Here is a 19,343-nt window from a genome sequence, read left to right as displayed (position 1 = left end):
GAAGCCTTTAACCCCTCCCTGTCTGCTTGAGATGCTGTATTTGCCCTGGGGACCCACAGATGGGGAGGGCAGTAGCCCCCCCCCCCCCGGGCACACCGGGGCCCCCCTCCGCGGATATCGGCTCTTCGGGCTCGCCTACAAGCCTTTTGGTCACCAGGCCGATGTACCAGGCGGCACTCGACCTCCACAGGCCCGAAGACGTCCTTCCCCACGCTAGCGATGCTGCACCCTTCCCGCAGCGCAGCAAACAGACGGTCTCCGCAGGAAGGGGCGGGCTCTGCCGCTGGCTTTGCTGGGGCCCCTCGTTGCCATAGTGACCCCAGCCGGGCGGGGGACGCAGGAGCAGGCGCTGCGCTCCGTTATTCAGGCAGGAGGTTGCGACCCCATCGCTCGGGTCCACGGGGCTGCGGATCCAGGTGCCGCCCCGCAGGTGAGCGGGCGCAGGTGAGCTGGCGCAGGCGCGTGGGGTGGGGGCTCGGGATGGCCCCCCAGCCGTCTGGGCTCCGCCTCTCCACCTTCCATTGTGGTTAATTTATTGTTATTTAGAATCAAAACAACCGGGCAGAGTCCGCCCCGACTCCCCGCCACCCCCGGCCTCCCAGCCTCACAAGGCTTTCTCTTCCTGTCTGTAGCTCGCGTGTTAAGACCGCAGCCTCCTCTAGAGCAGAACCCTTGCTCCCAAGAAAGAGTGGGACAGAGGTTGATTTTAAATTACACCGATGAGGCATTAAGTAACACCCAGTGACATCATAAAAAAGTTATTAGGTTCTAGGTTCTCTTACACTTCTGAATAAACCAAGGAGAAAGTGTCAGTTTGGGGCATTAACACCCTTCTGAACATTTGCCAATCTCAACTGTAAGCCACGATATCTAGCTAAGACTTAAGGTGATTTCTTTATAGTATTTTTATTTTTACAGTGCCTTCCCCTTAGGGTATCTGATACTGGTTTTCCATTTATAGTAATGATATGTAGTCTCTTTCTTGGATAAATATATTGATTTTTTTTAAGTGAATTAATTTACGTATAAAGAGTCATCATTGTATAGGTGGTACTAGGAAATGGGAGAAAAAAGAAAAACGTTAATTTAGGACCTGAAACTGTTTCCTTCCTCCCAGCTTTTGCCCCTGCTCTTTTCTTTGCCAGGAGTGCCTTACCCTGTTCCTGGGCGTGATTGTCAAAATAGGTGGCAGCCAGTGTGGTTGGTCAGCCTGCACCGCTCCTGCAGTGGAACAGTGCTCAGCACTGGGGCCTCCAGGCCAAGCTCTAGCCTTAGGACCAGCACCCACTCTGATTGGTCATACTGGTTATTAAATATGTGACTGTCAACCACTTGGGGGGGCAGCTTCTTCCTGATGCCATCACAAACCCCCCTCCCCTACTGGTTTCCCTGGGTTCCCAAGCAATTGTGTCATCAGACCCAACTCAGCGGGGCCCTAGAGATGCAAAGGAGGTGACAGACAAGGGTCAGTCCAGCACGGAAGGGTCACCCCTAAGGGACTGCTTGCTCATCTGCCTGGGGACTCAGAAACACATGACTCATGTCATTTGGGCTCAGACAAGCACCTCCCCAGGAAGCCCCAGGATCCTGGCACTACTAGGGGCACACCGAGCCCCTGATATCCCTAACCCTTTGCCAGCACCCCCTGGCCCTACAGGAGCAGCCAACATGCCTATCTCCAAGTGCTTGCAAAAGTCGGAGCCCCTGTGGAAGGGGTGGGACCGGAAGGCCCAAAAGAACGGACTGAGGCATCAGGTGTACGCTGTCAATGGTGATTGCTACGTGGGCGAGTGGAAGGACAACATGAAGCATGGTGAGTGGGAGACTTTCAGGGGCCCAGGGGGACTAGTGTGGAGACTGGGCCATGGTGGGTGACTAGGACCTGACTGGGGCCAAGGAAGTCACTGGCAGAGCTCACTGGGGACATAAGATGTTCCCCCACGCTCCCTCAAAGGGTGAATGCCATTGACCTGGGCCAGCCAGGGGTCTCCACACGCTGGGGCTCTGGAGCTAAACTCAGCCCTGACTTCAGATGAGCAAAGACCTCAGGGACCAGCAGGGGTCAAAGTGGTCTTTAAATACCAAACATAACCACGGCCAGGGTTCTAGGGACTCCAGGCCAGTCCCTACCCTCTGACACCTGGGCTAAACATGGGGCTGGCTAGCAGGAGGAAAAGGTGCCCCCCCAAACCAGCTCACAGTGGGGATTCAAACAGCTCTGATGTGGGGGTCTGACCAGCAGGGGGTTAGGGACACACACACACACACACACACACACACACACAGGACTAGCTGGGGCTTTAACTTTAACTTCTTTTTTTTTTTTTTTAAGATTTTTTTTATTTTTATTTTTTTTATTTATTCGACAGAGATAGAGACAGCCAGCGAGAGAGGGAACACAAGCAGGGGGAGTGGGAGAGGAAGAAGCAGGCTCCCAGCGGAGGAGCCTGATGTGGGGCTTGATCCCATAACACCGGGATCACGCCCTGAGCCGAAGGCAGACGCTTAACCGCTGTGCCACCCAGGTGCCCCTAACTGCAACTTCTTTTTTAAGATTTTATTTATTTATCTGAGAGAGAGCAAGAGAGAGCGCACGAGCAGGATGAGGGGCAGAGGGAGAGGGAGAAGCAGACTCCCCACTGAGCAGGAAGCCCGAAGTGGGGCTTGATCCTGGGACTCCAGGATCATGACCTGAGCCGAAGGCAGACGCTCAACCGACTGAGCCCCCCAGGCACCCCACTTTAACTGCAACTTTAACCGGCAAGTGGCACAGGGTTCCTTGTGACACAAACTAAACGCTGAAGAAAAACAAGTGTTGTTGGTTTTTTTTAGTTGTATTTATTTAGGGGCTCCTGGCAGGCTCAGTCAGTAGAGCATATGACTCTTGATCTCGGGGTTGTAAGTTTGAGCCCCATATTGGGTATAGAGATTATTTAAAAATAAAAATCTTTTTTTTTAAAGATTTATTTCAGAGAGAGAGAGCATGAGTGAGAGGGGCAGAAGGAGAGGGAGAGAGAATCTCAAGTGGACTCCGTGCTGAGCATGGAGGCTGATGTGGGGCTGGGGCTCACGGCCCTGAGATCATGACCTGAGCCAAAATCAAGAGTTGGACGCTTAACCAACTCTGCCATCCAGGCGCCCCTTAAAAATAAAATCTTAAAAAAAAGTTTTATTTATTTAAGTAATTTCTACACCCAACATGGAGTTTGAACTCATGACCCTGGGATCAAGAGTCACGTGCTCTTCTGAATGAGCCAGCCAAGTGCCCCGAGAAAAACAAGTTTTTATTAAAAAAAGATGGCATGACCTCTTATTCCTGTCTTGCAATGCAGACTCTATGCTATTAACCACTTTTCTTTCCTGCCTTCCTGAGTTAAGTACTTTGGAGTCCAGAAACCTGGGTCAGAATCTCAGCTTCACCAACTATGACCTTGAATGACTAATTACCACACTCTGAGCCTCAGTGTCCCATTCTGTAAAATGGGAAAATGCCTATTGGTAAAGATAAGAGATGACATCTACAAGTGCGTAGTGCAGGGTGTGTGCAGAAGGGTCTGTGAGTGTTCTTTGAGGCCTGGGCATTGCGGGGATCACCACTACTCAGAACTATCCTCGTCTAGAAGCACTCCAAAGCTGGCCCCTCCTAGTGTGTGACTTTGGGTAAGCCATCTCCCATTCTCTGGATCTCAGCTGCCCCACCTGTGATATGAACTTGTGGGTTGACATGGCTCTCTGAGCCCTCCTTCGGTGTGAGTACTGCCTCCCCTAGGACCCTGGAGGCACAGAGCTGATTGGGGGTGAGGCTATAGAAAATAGAGCTGTGGGAGAATCCAGTCCCAGACTCCCCTCTCTTCAAGACATGCCTTTGAACAAGCTGACGAGAGTTGCTGTGGTATAAGCAGACTGGAAGCGTTCAAAAGAGTCATCGTCACGGAGGGCAAGCTTCAGGTGGTCAGTGGTTCCCTGGACTGCTAACCCCTATGGCACTCCTAGTCTATGCCAGGCCCTGTACTGGGCATCTGGCATGATGCCAACCCTCAGGGAGCTCCAGTCTCGCAGAGAACCTGCACAATAAGTAATATCCCATTTTACAGATGAGAAAACTGGGGCTCAGAGAGAGGAAATGACTTACTGAGGGTCACATGGCTGAAAGTGATGGCATCAGTCTATACATCCTAAATGACCCAGAGGCAGAAGCCAGCCTCCCAGAAAACAAAGCAAACATGCTGTCTCGAGACCTCACTGCCTATATACACTACGTGATGGAGAACCAGGGGGAGGACTATAAAGCTATGGCCAGGGATGAGGAGAATTACGGTCAAGATATCCTGAAACCGACTCGGAATAAGACCAACGTCTATAAGTGTTTTTACCCAGCAGAGTGGCAAGCCTTCCTTGATTCCTTGCAGAGGAATAAGACGGAGATTGAGTGACTGGCTTATGCCTCCTCCTGGACCAGAGAAGCTGGAGACAGGGTTTAAGGTTTTAGGCAAGGAGGAGCATGTGGCTAGATGAAACACACACACACAAACACACACACACACCACACGCACACACCACACACACACACACACCACACACACACACACACACACACACACACACACACACACACACACCACACACACACACACACACTCTGGGGAAGGAACTGTCTCCCAGAGGTTTCTGAGGGCCCTGGGAAAAGCCATAACCTGCTGTTTTCAGAGTGGGTGGTTTGTTTATATATAGTCTCCACATAATAAAACAAGGCTATTTTACTTCAAAAAAAAATAAAAATAAAAGTGGTGGCATCAGGATATGAAGGGGATCAGAGAGGAGACATGAAAGTGGCCATGAGAACAGAGAGAGGTGATGTTTGAGCTGAGAGCACAAGGATAAGGATTAGCCCCGCAGAAGGGCATCAGAATGGAAGGGTTGGGGGGACGGTATTAAGTCTTGCTCAAGGAACAGACTAGAAGCCAGTGTGCCCAGAGCAGAAAGAGTGAGAGGAGAGAGCGGGCACACCAGGGGGTCCGACCATCCAGAGCTCTGTAAGAGGTGGTAAATTTGCCTTTTCCCAGAGGCAAACAGTCTCATTGGACCAACTCGGATCACGTGCCCTTCACTGAACCAATCACAGTGGCCCGAGCTGGTTCGCTAGAGTAGCCAGAGGGAGGAGCCAGATCCGTGCAAACCTGAGGGATTGAGAGCTCACGAGGGGCTGGTTCCCCAAAAGAAATAAAACTAAAAGAATAACAGGTAGAAAAACTGGGCGAGGGCTCTCCCTCAATGGCACAAATAGTTGGTAACATCTTTCGTATTGGCAGGCACTGTTCTAAGTGTTTTCCTGATATTAATGAATTTAGTGATCAGAACAACACCGTGAGCTAGTCTCATCCCCGTTTTACAGATGAGGAGCCCGAGGCCCAGGGAGTTAAATTACTTGCCCAAGATTTAAAAAGCTCACAGGGACAACGTTGGATTTGTTCCTGAGCTATTAAGGACCAAGACATGAATTAGCCCGTATAGGTACTCCACAAATATTTTATTCATCCCTCTGTTCAACAAACGTCTTTGTTCAGCATGTATTGGTTACCTGCAGCTTGCCAGGCACTGTTCTTCGGTGCTGGGAATAGAGCGGTGAACGAAACAGACCAAGTTTGTGTCCTCATGGAGTGAACATTCTCATGGAGAGCTAGACAATAGACAATGAATGATAAATAAGTGAATTGTCTGATATGTTAGGAGTTGATAGTGTTATGGAAAGAAACAGCACAGGGTAAGGGGGTAGGCTAGGCTTGTGATTTTATATGGGATGGTCAGGGCAGGCCTCATTGAGAAAATAGATTTGAACAGAGACTTGCAGGAGGTAGGGAGTGACTGAATATTTGGAAAAGAGCATTCCAGGCTGAAGGACAAGCAGGTACAAAGGCCCTGAGGCAGAAGCATATCTGGTAGGTTCCAGGAACAGCATGGAGGCCATACAGGTTGGAGGGCAGTCTGGAAGTTGGGAATGGAAGACACAGTGAGGCTGGAGTGGCAGGATATAGGTCTCCATGTGTGTTTCTGAGAACTGAAGAAATATGCAGAACATTTTCTAGAAATTCTGGCCATCTGGTGTAACCTTTCAGTATTATTAAGAGATGAAGCTCATTACTATTAAGAAGAAGGGGCAGATTTCTGCTTGGGGGTTGCTGTGTCAATATGGCTTCAGGGCAAAGGGCTGGAGAACTGCTCTTTGTAGAAATGGAACTTTCTTGGGGATTTCACTGGTGCAGGGGGTCTAGGGATGAGGCACAGACCCTGGCCCAGCCCTTGAGAAGTTCATCAAGTCTTCTAGGGGCCCCTGAGGCCAAGGCAGATGCCCCTGCAGCCCCATGGCTGCCATGTCTGCAGTGTCGGCCCATCTGTGTGTCATCAGGAAAAGGAACACAGATCTGGAAGAAGAAAGGAGCCATCTATGAGGGAGACTGGAAGTTTGGGAAGCGAGATGGCTATGGCACCCTCAGTTTTCCTGACCAAGAGATGGGAAAGCACAGGAAAGTATACTCTGGCTGGTGGAAAGACGATAAAAAATCGGTAAGTGGTTCCAGTCATGTCCTGCGTGTGGGCCAGGCTGAAAGCAGGCTCTGTGTGTGTGTGTGGGGGGGGGGTGTATGGGGGAGCAGTCAGAGAGGCCTGGGAGAAAAGGGAGGAGGGTTGAGGAGGGAGGACAAGAGTACTGTGTGCATGGGAGAAGGAAGGGGTGGGAAATCATCTAGGCTTCTCAGAACAAAACCCAGGAAACAGGAAGCAGGAGGAGAGGGCCTGGGGAGGAGCCCATGAAGCCCTGTGGCACAAGAAACCAGCCAGGCTGTGTGGGGGCCAAGTCTCCTCCCCCATCTGCCCCACTCATTTCCTGGCTTTCTTTTCCCTGGGCATTCCTTTCTGAGAATCCCCCTTTTGTTGGACCAGCACACAAAGCAGATAGGAAAAGTGGGAGCAAGATAGCAGAGGCCACACCCTTGGCCACAGGACAAGAGGGGAAGGCCTGGGAGGTAGAAGCCAGCTAGAGGCATGTCCTCAACCCAGAAATGCCTGAACCCTCCCTGTATCCCAGATTGTCGCATATGGGGCTTCAACCAACTCACAAAGTCATCGTCATCATCATTCTCATTTTATTGATAAGGAAAAAATCCCCGAGGGGTGAAGTGCCTTGCTTGAGGTCACACGCTGCTGGCAAGTGGTAGAGCTCAAGATTTCGTGATCTCTTCGCTCAAATTGTTTATTGGCCAGTGGGGAGAGAGATCCCAAAATAAACAATTCACATACTATTGTATGTGTTAGGATAGAGGTTTCCCCAGGGAGCCCAGAGCAACTGAAAATTCAGGGCAAGCTTCTTGTAGGAATACCAAAAAGTGCAAAGAGTTGATCTGGGAGGAAAAAAAGGAGAAGGGGAAGTAGCAAAGTAGTCAGAAGTAGCAAAGAATATGTCAAACAGCAAGGTGTGTGTGCCCACAGGGGAGGGAGTGAGGGGAGGGGTAGACGGGGGCCTTAAAAGTTACCCGAGGGAATCAGGATTTTGAGGGGTAGACTTGGGCTGCTTAACCCAACTTCCTTAAGGTGTGATCTGCAGGGAGTCCATGATTCTCGGTGGTTGGACACTGAGTGTGGTGTTCATTTTTATGGAGAAAATCCATGACTTTGATCTGGTTCCCAGAGGCATCTGCGACTTCTAAGAGGGTCAAATCAGAACTGAGGAGAAGGGGCAAACGTGATCAGATGAGCGATGTAAAGATCCTTCTAGCTGCTTCCCTGAAGATGCGTGTGGAGGGGAGGATGGGAGCGTGGAGGAGGGGGACCAGTGAGGAGGGGAGAAATGGTGGCGGGCTGCACGAAGGTAGTAGCAAAGGGGTGGAGGGGAATGGACAGCCTGGGGAGCTTTTTCAATGCACGACCATCAGTTTGGGATGTAGAGCTGAGGGAGAAAGCAGGGAAGTAGTCCAAGTGTGTGGCTTGGGTGCCAGGGGAGATAGGGGTGGCTTTCCTAGCGGTGGGGGCACCGTGAACCGGGACATCTTCGTGCTTTCAGGGCTATGGGATTCAGTTTTTCGGACCCAAGGAGTATTACGAGGGTGAGTGGTGTGGCAACCAGCGCAGCGGATGGGGCCGTATGTACTACAGCAACGGCGACACCTACGAGGGCCAGTGGTTGAATGACAAGCCGCACGGGGAGGGCATGTTGCGCCAAAGTAAGTGCCCCGCCCCCATCCAGCCCCGCCCCAATGGCCTCCTGGCCACGCCTTGAGGGCAACCCCCGGTTGGTCCTGCGTGGCCACGCCCCCTCCTGGCCCCGCCCAGCCTCCCACCAGCTTCGGTTTTGGGGAATGACAGGACCAGATCCCTGCCCTTAGGGGGTTTCTAATCTAAAGGGGGAGCCTAACAAGACACATCAACAATTAAGACATTTTCTTACGGTCATAATAATCCCAGCCTACACTTACACAGCACTGAGCTCATTTAATCCTCACTACAGTTCTGTAAAATGGTACTCTGACCATCCCCACTTCACAAATGAACTGAGGCACGGAGAGGTGAAGTCCCTCGCTCAAGATCAACATAGCCTGTTCATTGTGACGTCAGAAGTGCTAAGGAGGGGCGCCTGGGTGGCTCAGTCGTTAAGCGTCTGCCTTCGGCTCAGGGCGTGATCCTGGCGTTATGGGATCGAGCCCCACATCAGGCTCCTCCACTGGAAGCCTGCTTCTTCCTCTCCCACTCCCTCTGCTTGTGTTCCCTCTCTCGCTGGCTGTCTCCATCTCTGTCAAATAAATAAATCTTAAAAAAAAAAAATGCTAAGGAATATGCCTTTAAAATAGGAAGCTGTGTTGGAGAATGACAAAGGAGTTGGGGACAGGGGGCTATTTAGACTGACTTAGGGTCAGAGAATGTCTCCCTGAAGAAGTGACATTTGAACAGAAGACCTGAAGGAAGAGAAGGGGCCTGATAAGCACTGAGCTAGGGAAGAACATTCCTAGACAGAGCAAAGAGTCATGAGTAAACAGTCTTAGCGTCCGGACTTAATCCATTCTCTGCATAGCAATCAGCATGAACTTTTTACAGATTGGACCCTATGGCTAACCTGCTTGCAACCTTTCCATAGCTCCCTCCTACCCTCAGAGTTCGGAGCCCTTACTGTGGTCTGCAGGGTCTGCAGTCCTGTAGTAGTGCCTCCCACTCCCTTCCCCTGAGAATCCCTCAGTTTCAGCCTTACTCATTTTCTTTCAGTTCCTCCCACACTTTTTGCCTTCGGGCCCTTGAACTGCTGTTCTCTCTTCCTGCAGTAGAAAGAGGATCCTCCAGATTTTTGCACTGTCTCCTCCTCGGAGAGGCCTTCCCTGTTCATTCCACTAATGCACATTCTGCCCATTAGACTCAGCACCTGCTTCCTTTCCTTTTTAGCACTAGGTGTGTAACCTTGGGCAAGCTTCCTCCTCTCTGTGCCTCAGTCACCTCACCTGTAAAATGGGAATAATAGTAGTACCCACTTTGTAGGTACTATGAACAGGGTCTGGCACATAGTAGGCTATCTATAAAGATAGTGTCATTGTCTCTCCAGACTGTGACCTGGACTGCATATCTATTTTGTTCCCCATTGTTTCCCCAGAGCCTGGCACATAGTAGGTGCTCTTGGTGAGATCACAAACCTGAGCCCAGTCTCCTGACAACTCAAGACTCCAACTTCCAATGAGATTTGGCCAAACTGAGGCATTAGATCAGCTGAGAAGGGTTTAAGCCAGCCACTCCTGTCTGTCATTCTCAATCCCCCATGCACCCAGCTCTGTGGCTGCTTTCAGTGAGCATCTCCTAGTAACAGCCTGCCCTTAGCGAGCACCTGCTGTGGCCACACATAGTGTAAGGGCTCTAAGTGCATCATTTCTAGTGGCCTGGACACTGGAGCCAGCCTGCCTGGGTTCGAATCCTGGATCAAGCTCTTACTAGCTACATGAAATTGAGGCAATTTGCTTAAACTCTCTGTGCTTTGGTTTTCTCATCTGTAAAGTAAGGATAAAAATACAACTGAACAGGTTATTGAGAAGGTTAAATGAAGTTTGTAAAGCGCTGATCATGGTGCCTGACACGTGATAGTAAGGCTCAACAATATTATTAGCTCATACTTGTATGTAGCAGGTGTTAGCAAACTACGATCCTTGGACCAAACCCAAATGCTGCTCAACATACGTTATTGTAAGTAAAGTTTTATTGGCACACCAGACTTGCTCATCCATTTACATATTGTCCAGGCTGCTTTCACACTGCAATGGCAGAGTTGTGACAGAGACCCTGTACCCCACAAAGCCGAAAATACTGTCTGACCCTTTACAGAAAAAATTTGCTGACCTCTCATCTAGAGTTTATCCAGTACTCTTCTAAGTCCTTTCCATGTATCGATTTATTAATCTCCACAACAATTCTATGAGGTAGGTGCCTCTGTTACCCCCATTTTACAAATGAGGAAATGAGACAAAATGGCTAAGTGACTTGCCCAAGATCACATGGCTGTAAGGGTCTGAGCTGAGAAGCGTTAGCTTTATTAGTATTCCTTTTATGCCACCACCACTATCAGCCAAGCAAGACGGTGAATTCATAAGAGCATGGGCTCCTGGGATGAACAGACCTTGGCTTCAAATCTTGTCTCTGCCACGTCCTAGCTCTGTGACCTTGAGCAAGTCAATCAGACTCCCTGAGCTTTTCAAGTTCCATCCGTAAAAATGGAGTCGGTTATCCTTCATAGAACTGTTTTTAGGAGTGAGTGAGGTCAGAAACATAGCAAAGAACCAGGCACAAAGTGAGTGCTGGACAAACATTGCCTATTCATATTATTAGCTATGTTTTTTTACAAATAGGAAATGACGTTGTTCACCCAAGTTCAGGTAAGTCATGGAGGCGAGACGTGGACGGGGTCTGATTCCGGAAGTCACTGACCCCCCCCCCCCCCCGGGGCTTGAATGGCTATAGGTCAGTCCTCCCAGACCCCAGCCAGCCCAGCCCAGGCACTCTAGTCAACTGGCTTCCCCATGGGCACAGTGTTGACCTGGGCATCTGGAGGGGCCAGCCTGGCAGTCTGGTCTGGTTAGGCGTGCCCAGCACCCACGTGATCCTGTCCTTTCCCCCAGAGAACGGGAACCGCTACGAGGGCTACTGGCAGAGAGGTATGAAGAATGGGTCGGGCCGTTTTTTCCACCTGGACCACGGTCAGCTGTTTGAAGGCCTCTGGGTGGACGACGTGGCCAAGTGTGGCACGATGATTGACTTTGGACGCGATGAGGCCCCTGAGCCCACCCAGTTCCCCATTCCTAAGGTGGGCAGCACCCACCAGGGCCCTGTGGCCACACCCAGAGAGACAGAAAACAGCACCCCCGCAGCCACATCCAGCCTGGCCAGGCCTAGCCCAGACCCGCCAGGGAACAGACAGGGTTTTGTTTTCAGTCAGGGCATCCCCGCAGAGACTGGCAGCATCCCACAAGGCAGAGAGCACCTCCAAAGTAGGCAGCACCCCGAAGACTGGCAGCCTGGGCCTTCCATGCTCCCCAATTCAACCCCTGCTTCCTTCCAGATCCAAATTCTAGACCCTGATGGCGTGCTGGAGGAAGCCTTGGCCATGTTCAAGAAGACAGAGGCAGAAGAAGATTGATGCCAGGTGGAGGGCAGGCATGCTTTCCAGCCTCTGATGTGGTTGAGGCAGCTCCTGGGGTCTCCTTTGGCCAAGGAACTCAGGGGCAGGAGCAGAGGGTAGGTTTCTTGCCTCCTGGAATCCAGTTGGTTCTTTTTGGTTCCTCCCCTTCAAAACTCATTTCCTTGAAGACCATTTCGCTCCTGAACGCCCGTGAGTAAGGTGGTTTGCCCCAGGCGTACACCTGCACATCTGTCCTAGCCCCTCCAGGTGTGGGTGTAAGTGGGGTTTGAGGAGGGGGCGCTGGTACGGCATCTCGGAGCCGCCAGCTCCCACCAGCCCCTTGCCCCCGCAGAGAGCACACCAGAGCTTCTGGAGAAATTCAAGCCCGTCACCCAACTGCTCAAACCGGTGTGGCTTCTGTACGAGTGAGTGGTGACTCTGGGCACACCCTTGGCACCCTCAGAGGGCACCTCACTCCTCCCAGCACTGGATTGTCCTCTCCTCAGCTGGCTTTGGGGACCCTCTTGTTACAGCCTTCATTCTCGGTCACCATTCCTGAAGCAAGAGTATAGAGGAGAACCTAGTGGCATCGGCCCAGGGCTTGTGTGACTGGGACGGAGGGTGTGCAGCCCTGGGAGGGACTTCGGGTGGAGGGAAGACATTCCCATAGGCTGCATGGTTTTACCCTGGGGGAGAAAGAAGAGGCGTCTCTAGGTCTCTAACCTCTGAGGTACTCTAGGGAGAAGAGCCTGTGTCTAGTCACATTGGCCACTGAGATTTGGGTTTGAGACCTGACCTGGCTTCTCAACCTAACACAGGAGTGCTCGACCTTGGGATCCTGTGGGAGCTTTAAAAGCTAGGCTTTTAAACACCCAGGCTTCACGCCCAGACTCCCATCTGTCTGGGGTGAGGCCTGGGCCTTCAGAAAGTTCCCCAGACGATTCTAATGTGCAGCTGGGGCCAGAACCCCTGACGTACTGGCCTTGTGACCCTAAGCAAGTGACCTCAGTTGCCCCATCTGTAAAATGGCACTTAGGAGATCTCACAGGGATGTTTTTGAGGGTTTGCTAACAGACATTAACAAATAACATGTATCGAGGTTAATTGTGAAGCAGAGATCTGGGAAGAGCTTTGCATAATTCTAGGCAACATTCTTCAAGATAAAAGGGACTCTTACATAATGGGTAGGAACATGAGCTCAGCAGTCAGACCGCCTGGGTGTGAATCCCAGACATGATGTAGGAGCTGTGTGTTCTCAGATAAGGCACCCAACCTCTCTGTTCTCTGTATTTGAGGGGAGGTTTCCTCCCCTCAAATACAGGGCAATCATGGTCCTTGCCACCAGGTTACTGTGGTTAACATGAGGATGAAATAAGGCGTGCTTCTAATCCAAGAGTGATTTTGTCTCCTCTCCGTCCCTGGGGACATTTGGCGGTGTCTGGAGATGTTTCTGGTTGTCACAACTGGCAGGGAAAGATATTACTGGCAACTAGTCGTTGGCAGTTGAGGGCCCTGCTAAACACACTATAATGTAAACATTCTACAGAATTTTTCAGCCCCATGTCCGAAGTGTAACCCTGTAACTCCGTGATGTTCACTAAGGCCTCAGCAAGCGCCTGGCACACAGGAGAAACTCCATAAACACCGACACGGTTTCCTTTCTGCCTTCTAAATCATGAGCAGGGTGGCCCGACCCCAAGGTATGGTTCTGTCTAGACCTCTCCCATCAGGAAGCTGAGCCTGGCCCACTCGGGGGACACAGAACATTCACTCGGTGCCAGGCCTTAAGCTGACAGCTCCATCTGTCTCCTCCCCTCCCCCCCCCCCCGAGCCCACAACTTCTGAGGGTGTCCTGCTATTATTGCTGCCGTTGTAGAGGAGGAAGCAGGTTCAGGGAGGCTCACAGGTCACAAAGCTAGAAAGTAACTGTACTTCAACTTTATCTGCTCGGGTTACAGAACAGTGGCAGCGCGTAGAGAAGGCTACCTTTTTTCTTTTTCCCCCCAGAAAAAGTAGGGTGTGGTCTTGTTTATGTATGAAATCTCTCTAGATGGGAACACAATACACTGGCAACAACGGATGCCGCCGGAGAGAACCGGGAACCTGGGAACAGGGGAGGGCGGGCGACTTTTCTCTGTTTTATTTGGAACCTGTGAATCTATTTGTGTCTGAAATACAAATAAAACTGAAATTAAAGAGAGACTGTCCTTTAACTACTGTGTTTCCCCGAGCTGCCTGGGTTTGAGCACCCGGGGTGTTAAAAATACAGATTCTAGGGGCACCTGGGTGGCTCAGTCAGTTGAGCGTCTGACTCTTGATTTTGGCTCAGGTCATGATCTCAGGGTCCTGAGATTGAGCCCCTCATCGAGCTCCGCGCTGAACGTGGAGCCTGCTTAAGATTTTCTCTCTCCCTCTGCCCCTCCCCACCTAAAAAAAAAAATACAGATTCTAGATCTACCCAGACCAACTTTCCAGGGGAAAGGCTTGGAAATCTACATTTCACAAGCCAATCTGGTGACTCTCGACTCTGGGCAAGTTTAGGAAGGAGCACTTGACTAGAGTCGCAGTCCGGATATTATCGCAGCCAGCCCCCAGGTCTCTGCAGAAGCAGGGAGGGGAGCGGGGGAGGGGAATGCATGGAAGATGGCCAGGTCTTCTCTGGGGAGCAATGGAGATTTCACACAGGGGCCCCTGCTCCACATTACTCAGTCCCAGTCCTGGGCTGTCCAGGGACTGGGAAGGGTGGCTCCTAGTGCATGTGATGCAGGATAGAGGCAAAAAGCTACAATAGGAAAAAGGAGGGTCCTCTGCCCCACTCAGCCCACAAAGCTGCTATTAGCATGTCTGAGTTTGCATAGAAGGACAAGAACTTAAGGCCACACTTTCCCCCAAGAAACTTTCACTTCAGTCAAAGGACTTTGTTTTTTATAAAACCACATTCTGTACTGGCCTCCTGGGACCGTGGGGGGCCAGGCAAGTAACAAACAAAGCTGGCCTGGTGTGAGACAAGAGGGAGTGGTGGGGACTGTAGCAAACACATCTCCTGGGGAAGAGGGTGGCTGCAACTCTGCTCCTCCTCCCTGCTGCTCTGTGAGAAGGGGGGACCCGTGCTGCTGCTGCTGGATCTTCCAATTTCTTAAGCAAAGACAGAATCGGCATATAAGATTTTTGTGAGAGCCTGGGCTCTGAGCCAGACTTTCCAGGTTCGAATTCTGGCCAATTACTTAACCTCTTTGGGCATCAATTTTTGCCGTCTGCAAAACAGAGATAAATATTCCTGCCAAGACACACATCCTGATTGTAATAGTGGGAAAGTATCGGGGAAACCGGACCGAGGTGGCATTCTACAAAACCACAGGCCTGGACTCCAAAAATGTCAATGTGAGAAAGGCAAGAAAAGACGGCTCCAAATTTAAAGCAACTAAAGAGACGTGACAAGTGAACGCAACACATGACCCTGAAGGCTAGAAAGGACATGATCAGGACAAGGGGAGAACTGAACATGAACGCCCTATTAAACAGTACTGCGTCAATGTCAAATTCCCTGAATCTGATCAGTGAATTGAGGTTAGGGAGAAGAATGTCCTTGGCTTTAGGAGGAAGTAGTTAGGCATGAAGGATGATATCTGCAACTAACGCACGTGCCTCGGAAAAGAAACGTACAGCTCATCCTCCTCGTTCACAGCTTTAGTATTTGCAAATCTCTTCCTTGCTGAGGTCAAACAGGCCCCACTCTGCCCTCTTGTCTCAGCTTTCCTAAGCACGTGTCCTTTCACCTTCTATTCAGGGCCATGTTTTTCACATTTGGTGCTTTCTGTTGGTGATTTTACTTTTGTTTTGTTTTTTAATTTATTTTTAATTTTTATTTTAAGGAGGCTCCATGCCCAACATGGGGCTTGAACTACGACTCCGAGACCAAGAGTCGCACGCTCCACGGACTGAGCCAGCCAGGCACCCCAGGGATTTTGCTATAAAAGAAGGCAGCGGGGCACCAGGCTGGGTCAGTCCGTGGAGCGTGTGACTCTTGGTCTCAGGGTTGTGAGTTCGACCCCACACTGGGTGCAGAAATTACTTTAAAAAAATAAAATATTTAAAAAGAAGGCAGTGATGTGCCTTACAGAGAAAATGCCTTTTGGAAAAAATTCATTTAGGTACAAGTTATTGTGCTGTCAGCCATGAGTTGAGTTCATCGCTCATGAACCAACAACGTGTGTTAAATAAGGTGTCTTTAAACAGAAACGCACATACGGGTGCCTGGCTGGCTCAGTCGGTAGAGCACGCAGCTCTCAATCTCAGGGGTGTGAGTCTGAGCCCCACGCTGTGTGCAGAGACTACTTAAAAATTAAAACAAAAACAGAAACACGTAAAACAAGGTTACCTACTGAACGCCTGGCAGAATATCCTGACCAAACGCTCGTAGGAACCTAACCCCACAGGAGTTCGATACCCACTGATTCATAGAACACCACTGCCGTGAATAACAAGAATTGACTGTCTGGGTATTTCAATTACTATTCATGTAACTTTTTCATAGGTTTGAAAATTTTCAAAATCAAACGTTAAAAAATTTTTTTGCTTAGAGCCTCACCGGATTGGGGCACCAGCAGAAATAATACCAGGCAGTCCAGACCCAACAAATACACACTCAAGAGGTGTCCCTTATGAGTATATTTATGTGTGCGCACATACACGTGTACATATGCGCACACACACACACACACACACACAACACTGAACGGGAAGGGGGGGTCAAGACAGAAAAGACAAGAAGCATCCAAGTGGCACAGGCACACGGGAGGAGGAGGGACAAAGGGAGCATTTGTCCCCACTCTGGCTCCCGCCGGTGGCCTCCTACCAGGAGGTGAACCTGAAGCTGGAAGAACAGGAAGTGCTTATTCTCTCAGAGGAAAGTTTCAAAGTGCAGTCGTTTCTCTTAAAAAAAAAAAAAAAAAAAAAAAAAAAAAGCCTCTTCCCTCCACTCTCTGCCCCCTGACAAAAGCCCAGTCCCCTGAGCTGGCTGTCCTTGAGGCTGGGGCAGGACGAGGTCGTGGGGAGCGGCGTAAGGCCAGAGATCTGAAGTGCCCGGGCCCAGAAGGGCTTACGCGTAGTGACCGGCGGGCGTCAGGGGGTGATCCCCTCTGTGGTCCAGCTGGTCCTGCAGGCGGGCAAACTCGGCCAGCTCGTTGAGCTCCTGGAACTGTCGGTCCGTCTTATGGCTGACCAGTGAGCGGTAGAAGTGGACGGCAAAGACGATAAAGACCAGGCCGAAGGGGACCATGATGGTGGTGGAGGCGATGGCGGCGGCCTGGCCCGGGGTGATGCCGCCCGCGCTGCTGCCGTTGACGCTGGCCACTGCGCCACCAGCCGTGGGCTTGCTGGTGGGCCGGGGCTGCCCCGGCTGCTTCTTGAGGGGCAAGAACTTGACCCAGCAAAGCAGCACAACCTCGGCCAGGAAGAGCAGCGTGCCGATGACGGTGGAGAAGGCCCAGGCTAGCTCGATGTGGCGGTGCATGCGCTCGTGGGGTGACTCCTTGACTGAGTTGAGGTTGTGCACGTTGCTCACGGCCTCGATGTTGGGCAGGATGCAGGTGCTGATCATGAGGGCAAACAGGTGCACGGCCACGAGGACTGTGGTGCAGGCGCTGAAGGCGATGAGCAGCCCTGGCGGGTAGTCATGGTCGGCGTCCAGCTGCACCTCCACCATCGCCACCTGGGGGGTAGGGGAGAGGCGGGCTGAGTGCCGGGACCCTCCCGGCCCACAGAGCCGTACTCAAATCCTGGCTCCCCTCCCACCAAGCTCCTGAACCCTGGGCAGGTTACCTGGCCTCTCTGAGCCTCAGTCTCCTTATCTATATAGTGCGGATAATAGGACCCACTCACTTAGGGTTGAAGAGGTACTAGCGAAGATAGCAGGTTTAGAGCCCAGGCTGCCTGGATTTGAATCCCAGTTCTGCTACTTGCTAGCCACATGTCCTTGGGAAAGTCACTGAACCTTACTTCTTTATTTGTAAAACCAAGATATCACAGTAGTTCATAGGATTATTTCAACAATTAAGTGAGAGTCCCTGGTACATGGTAAACATCTCCCAAATAGTCACCACTGCTCCTAACACCCAGCTAGGTATTCAAAACCTACCACCACAAACAAGTTTGCTGTATATTTTACTACGATACAGTTTCATTGAAAAAAAAAAAAAAAGCAGCAGCTGCAGCAACCACTAACCACTCTCTCTGCTGGCCCCACATCCGTTCCCAAGCACAGGCTTCCCCTTCATGCCCTGCTCCCGGGACAGAGAGGGGTGGGGTAGAGATGAAGGCCCTCCCAGGTCAGGCTCAGGCCCTTTCTGAGAACACAGTGCACCAACCAACAAGGAACGCAGAAGCTTCCTAGAAGACAGAGCCCAGTGCTGCTGATGTGTGGTTGGCAAGCCCTGGGGCCATCTCCTCCCCTAGCCCCCCTAGCCCCCACTCTGGGCCCCACAGCTGACGCACTAGCTGCTTCCCAGTTCCTGGAGACCTGTAGACCCAGGGTCACCAGGGACACCTTCTGGGCCTGCCACCTGCTGCTTCTCACCTAGGCCTTGCAAATCACCCCCATCTGAAGGAGCCAGCTCATCAGATCTGGGCTGGGAACAGCGGGCAGTGGGCACCGTGCCAGGATCTGCCTGCCTGGGCTGGAGGGACTGAGGCAGCAAGCGCCAATGACAGTACCATTATGCACAGTGACCCTTCATAAAGTGTTTGCTATGTGTGTACCAGGTTCTGGGTGGGGAAGGTCCAAGGCTGAGATGTATCCACTGGCCCTACACCAACCTACCCTGACCCCTCCTTACTCCTGGGGAGGAGGTGGGCTCTTTCTTACCCCACTAGCTCTCCTTCTGCCCAAATGCCTGGCCCTGTTTGCTTTCATTTCTTGTACCTCTGTACCCTTCCTTTGGCCTAGAAAGACAGTGTGGGGCAGTGGTTGGGAGCACAGGCTTTAGGGCCATGCTGCCTGGCTTTGAACCTAGACTCCTCTGCCCTCTCTTTGGCTATATGGCTCTGGCAAGCTCCTTCAACTTTCTGGGCCTCAGTTTCCTTAACTGTAAAATGGAAATAATGGTACATGGTCAGAGGACTGTTGTGAGGACTAAGTCGTTTGTAAGATACTTAGGTCCATGTAAAATACTTAGTGCCTGGCACAGAGTAAACACTCAATAAAAGTGAGCTGTATTATTTTTCAGCTTAGAAACTTCATCTCAAACCCACTACCTCTACGTGGAATCCTCTGGGGTTTCTACCCTCCTGCTGGAGAGGTACACTCTGGATGACAGAACAGCAAGGCCAAACTGGGGGACCTGAGTCCTGGCTCCAGAACCAGCCTTGTCTCCTTGTTTGACCTGGGTCGAAACCCTCCCCTCTTGTTTGTAAAAGGAGGGCACACGGGGAGATGAAGGTCACAGGCTAGAGCTGATGTGGGGGTCTGACACCTTTGAGAATCTGGTGAAAATAATGGCTACACCCTCCTTAGAACATCCAGGTAGATGTATTCACAGGACTTTTCAGACAATTTCAATGAGATTCACAGACTCTTACCCTCACTTGCCACAACGGATGACCATATGAACAGTTCAGCCCAGGAGTTTACAGAATGTTTCAAACTCCTATAAATCTGGGGCAGTGCCACCAGGATTTTGGCTGTTTTTTAAGATCACTGGTGGCCTAATGC

The 19,343-nt window shown here is 51.1% G+C and overlaps 2 protein-coding genes across 9 annotated transcripts in view; one reads left to right on the top strand and one right to left on the bottom strand.

The window, feature by feature from the left end:
* The first annotated feature begins 309 nt into the window (after positions 1 to 309).
* On the top strand, positions 310 to 13,833 carry MORN3 (MORN repeat containing 3). 8 transcript variants are annotated; one of them, XM_057305994.1, is made up of 6 exons: positions 310 to 444; positions 1,658 to 1,813; positions 6,404 to 6,561; positions 8,054 to 8,213; positions 11,136 to 11,320; positions 11,576 to 13,833. In XM_057305994.1, exons 2-6 carry the CDS (start codon positions 1,669 to 1,671, stop codon positions 11,651 to 11,653), a joined length of 726 nt encoding a protein of 241 aa, XP_057161977.1. In that variant the 5' UTR covers positions 310 to 444; positions 1,658 to 1,668; the 3' UTR covers positions 11,654 to 13,833. The 8 variants fall into 8 exon arrangements, with proteins under 8 accessions (XP_057161977.1, XP_057161976.1, XP_057161975.1 ...); XM_057305993.1 differs by having other exon boundaries at positions 1,640 to 1,813; XM_057305992.1 differs by having other exon boundaries at positions 11,136 to 13,833.
* ORAI1 (ORAI calcium release-activated calcium modulator 1) overlaps positions 10,202 to 19,343 on the bottom strand; it is a 19,287-nt gene continuing 10,145 nt past the window's right edge. The window contains exon 2 of the mRNA XM_026514835.4: positions 10,202 to 17,345. Coding sequence (XP_026370620.1) covers positions 16,734 to 17,345 — 612 coding nt within the window. The 3' untranslated portion in view covers positions 10,202 to 16,733. The remainder of the gene's footprint in view (positions 17,346 to 19,343) is intronic.

This window comes from Ursus arctos, unplaced genomic scaffold (genome assembly GCF_023065955.2).
Source record: "Ursus arctos isolate Adak ecotype North America unplaced genomic scaffold, UrsArc2.0 scaffold_34, whole genome shotgun sequence".
Lineage (NCBI taxonomy): Eukaryota > Metazoa > Chordata > Mammalia > Carnivora > Ursidae > Ursus > Ursus arctos.
This window is presented reverse-complemented; position numbering and strand designations above follow the sequence as displayed.

Coding starts and splice junctions, on each gene's coding strand:
- MORN3 (XM_057305990.1), top strand. CDS start 1,534: ATGACTCATGTCATTTGGGCTCAGACAAGCACCTCCCCAGGAAGCCCC. Junction 6,562..8,053: donor GGAAAGACGATAAAAAATCG/GTAAGTGGTTCC, acceptor TCGTGCTTTCAG/GGCTATGGGATTCAGTTTTT. Junction 8,214..11,135: donor GGAGGGCATGTTGCGCCAAA/GTAAGTGCCCCG, acceptor CCTTTCCCCCAG/AGAACGGGAACCGCTACGAG.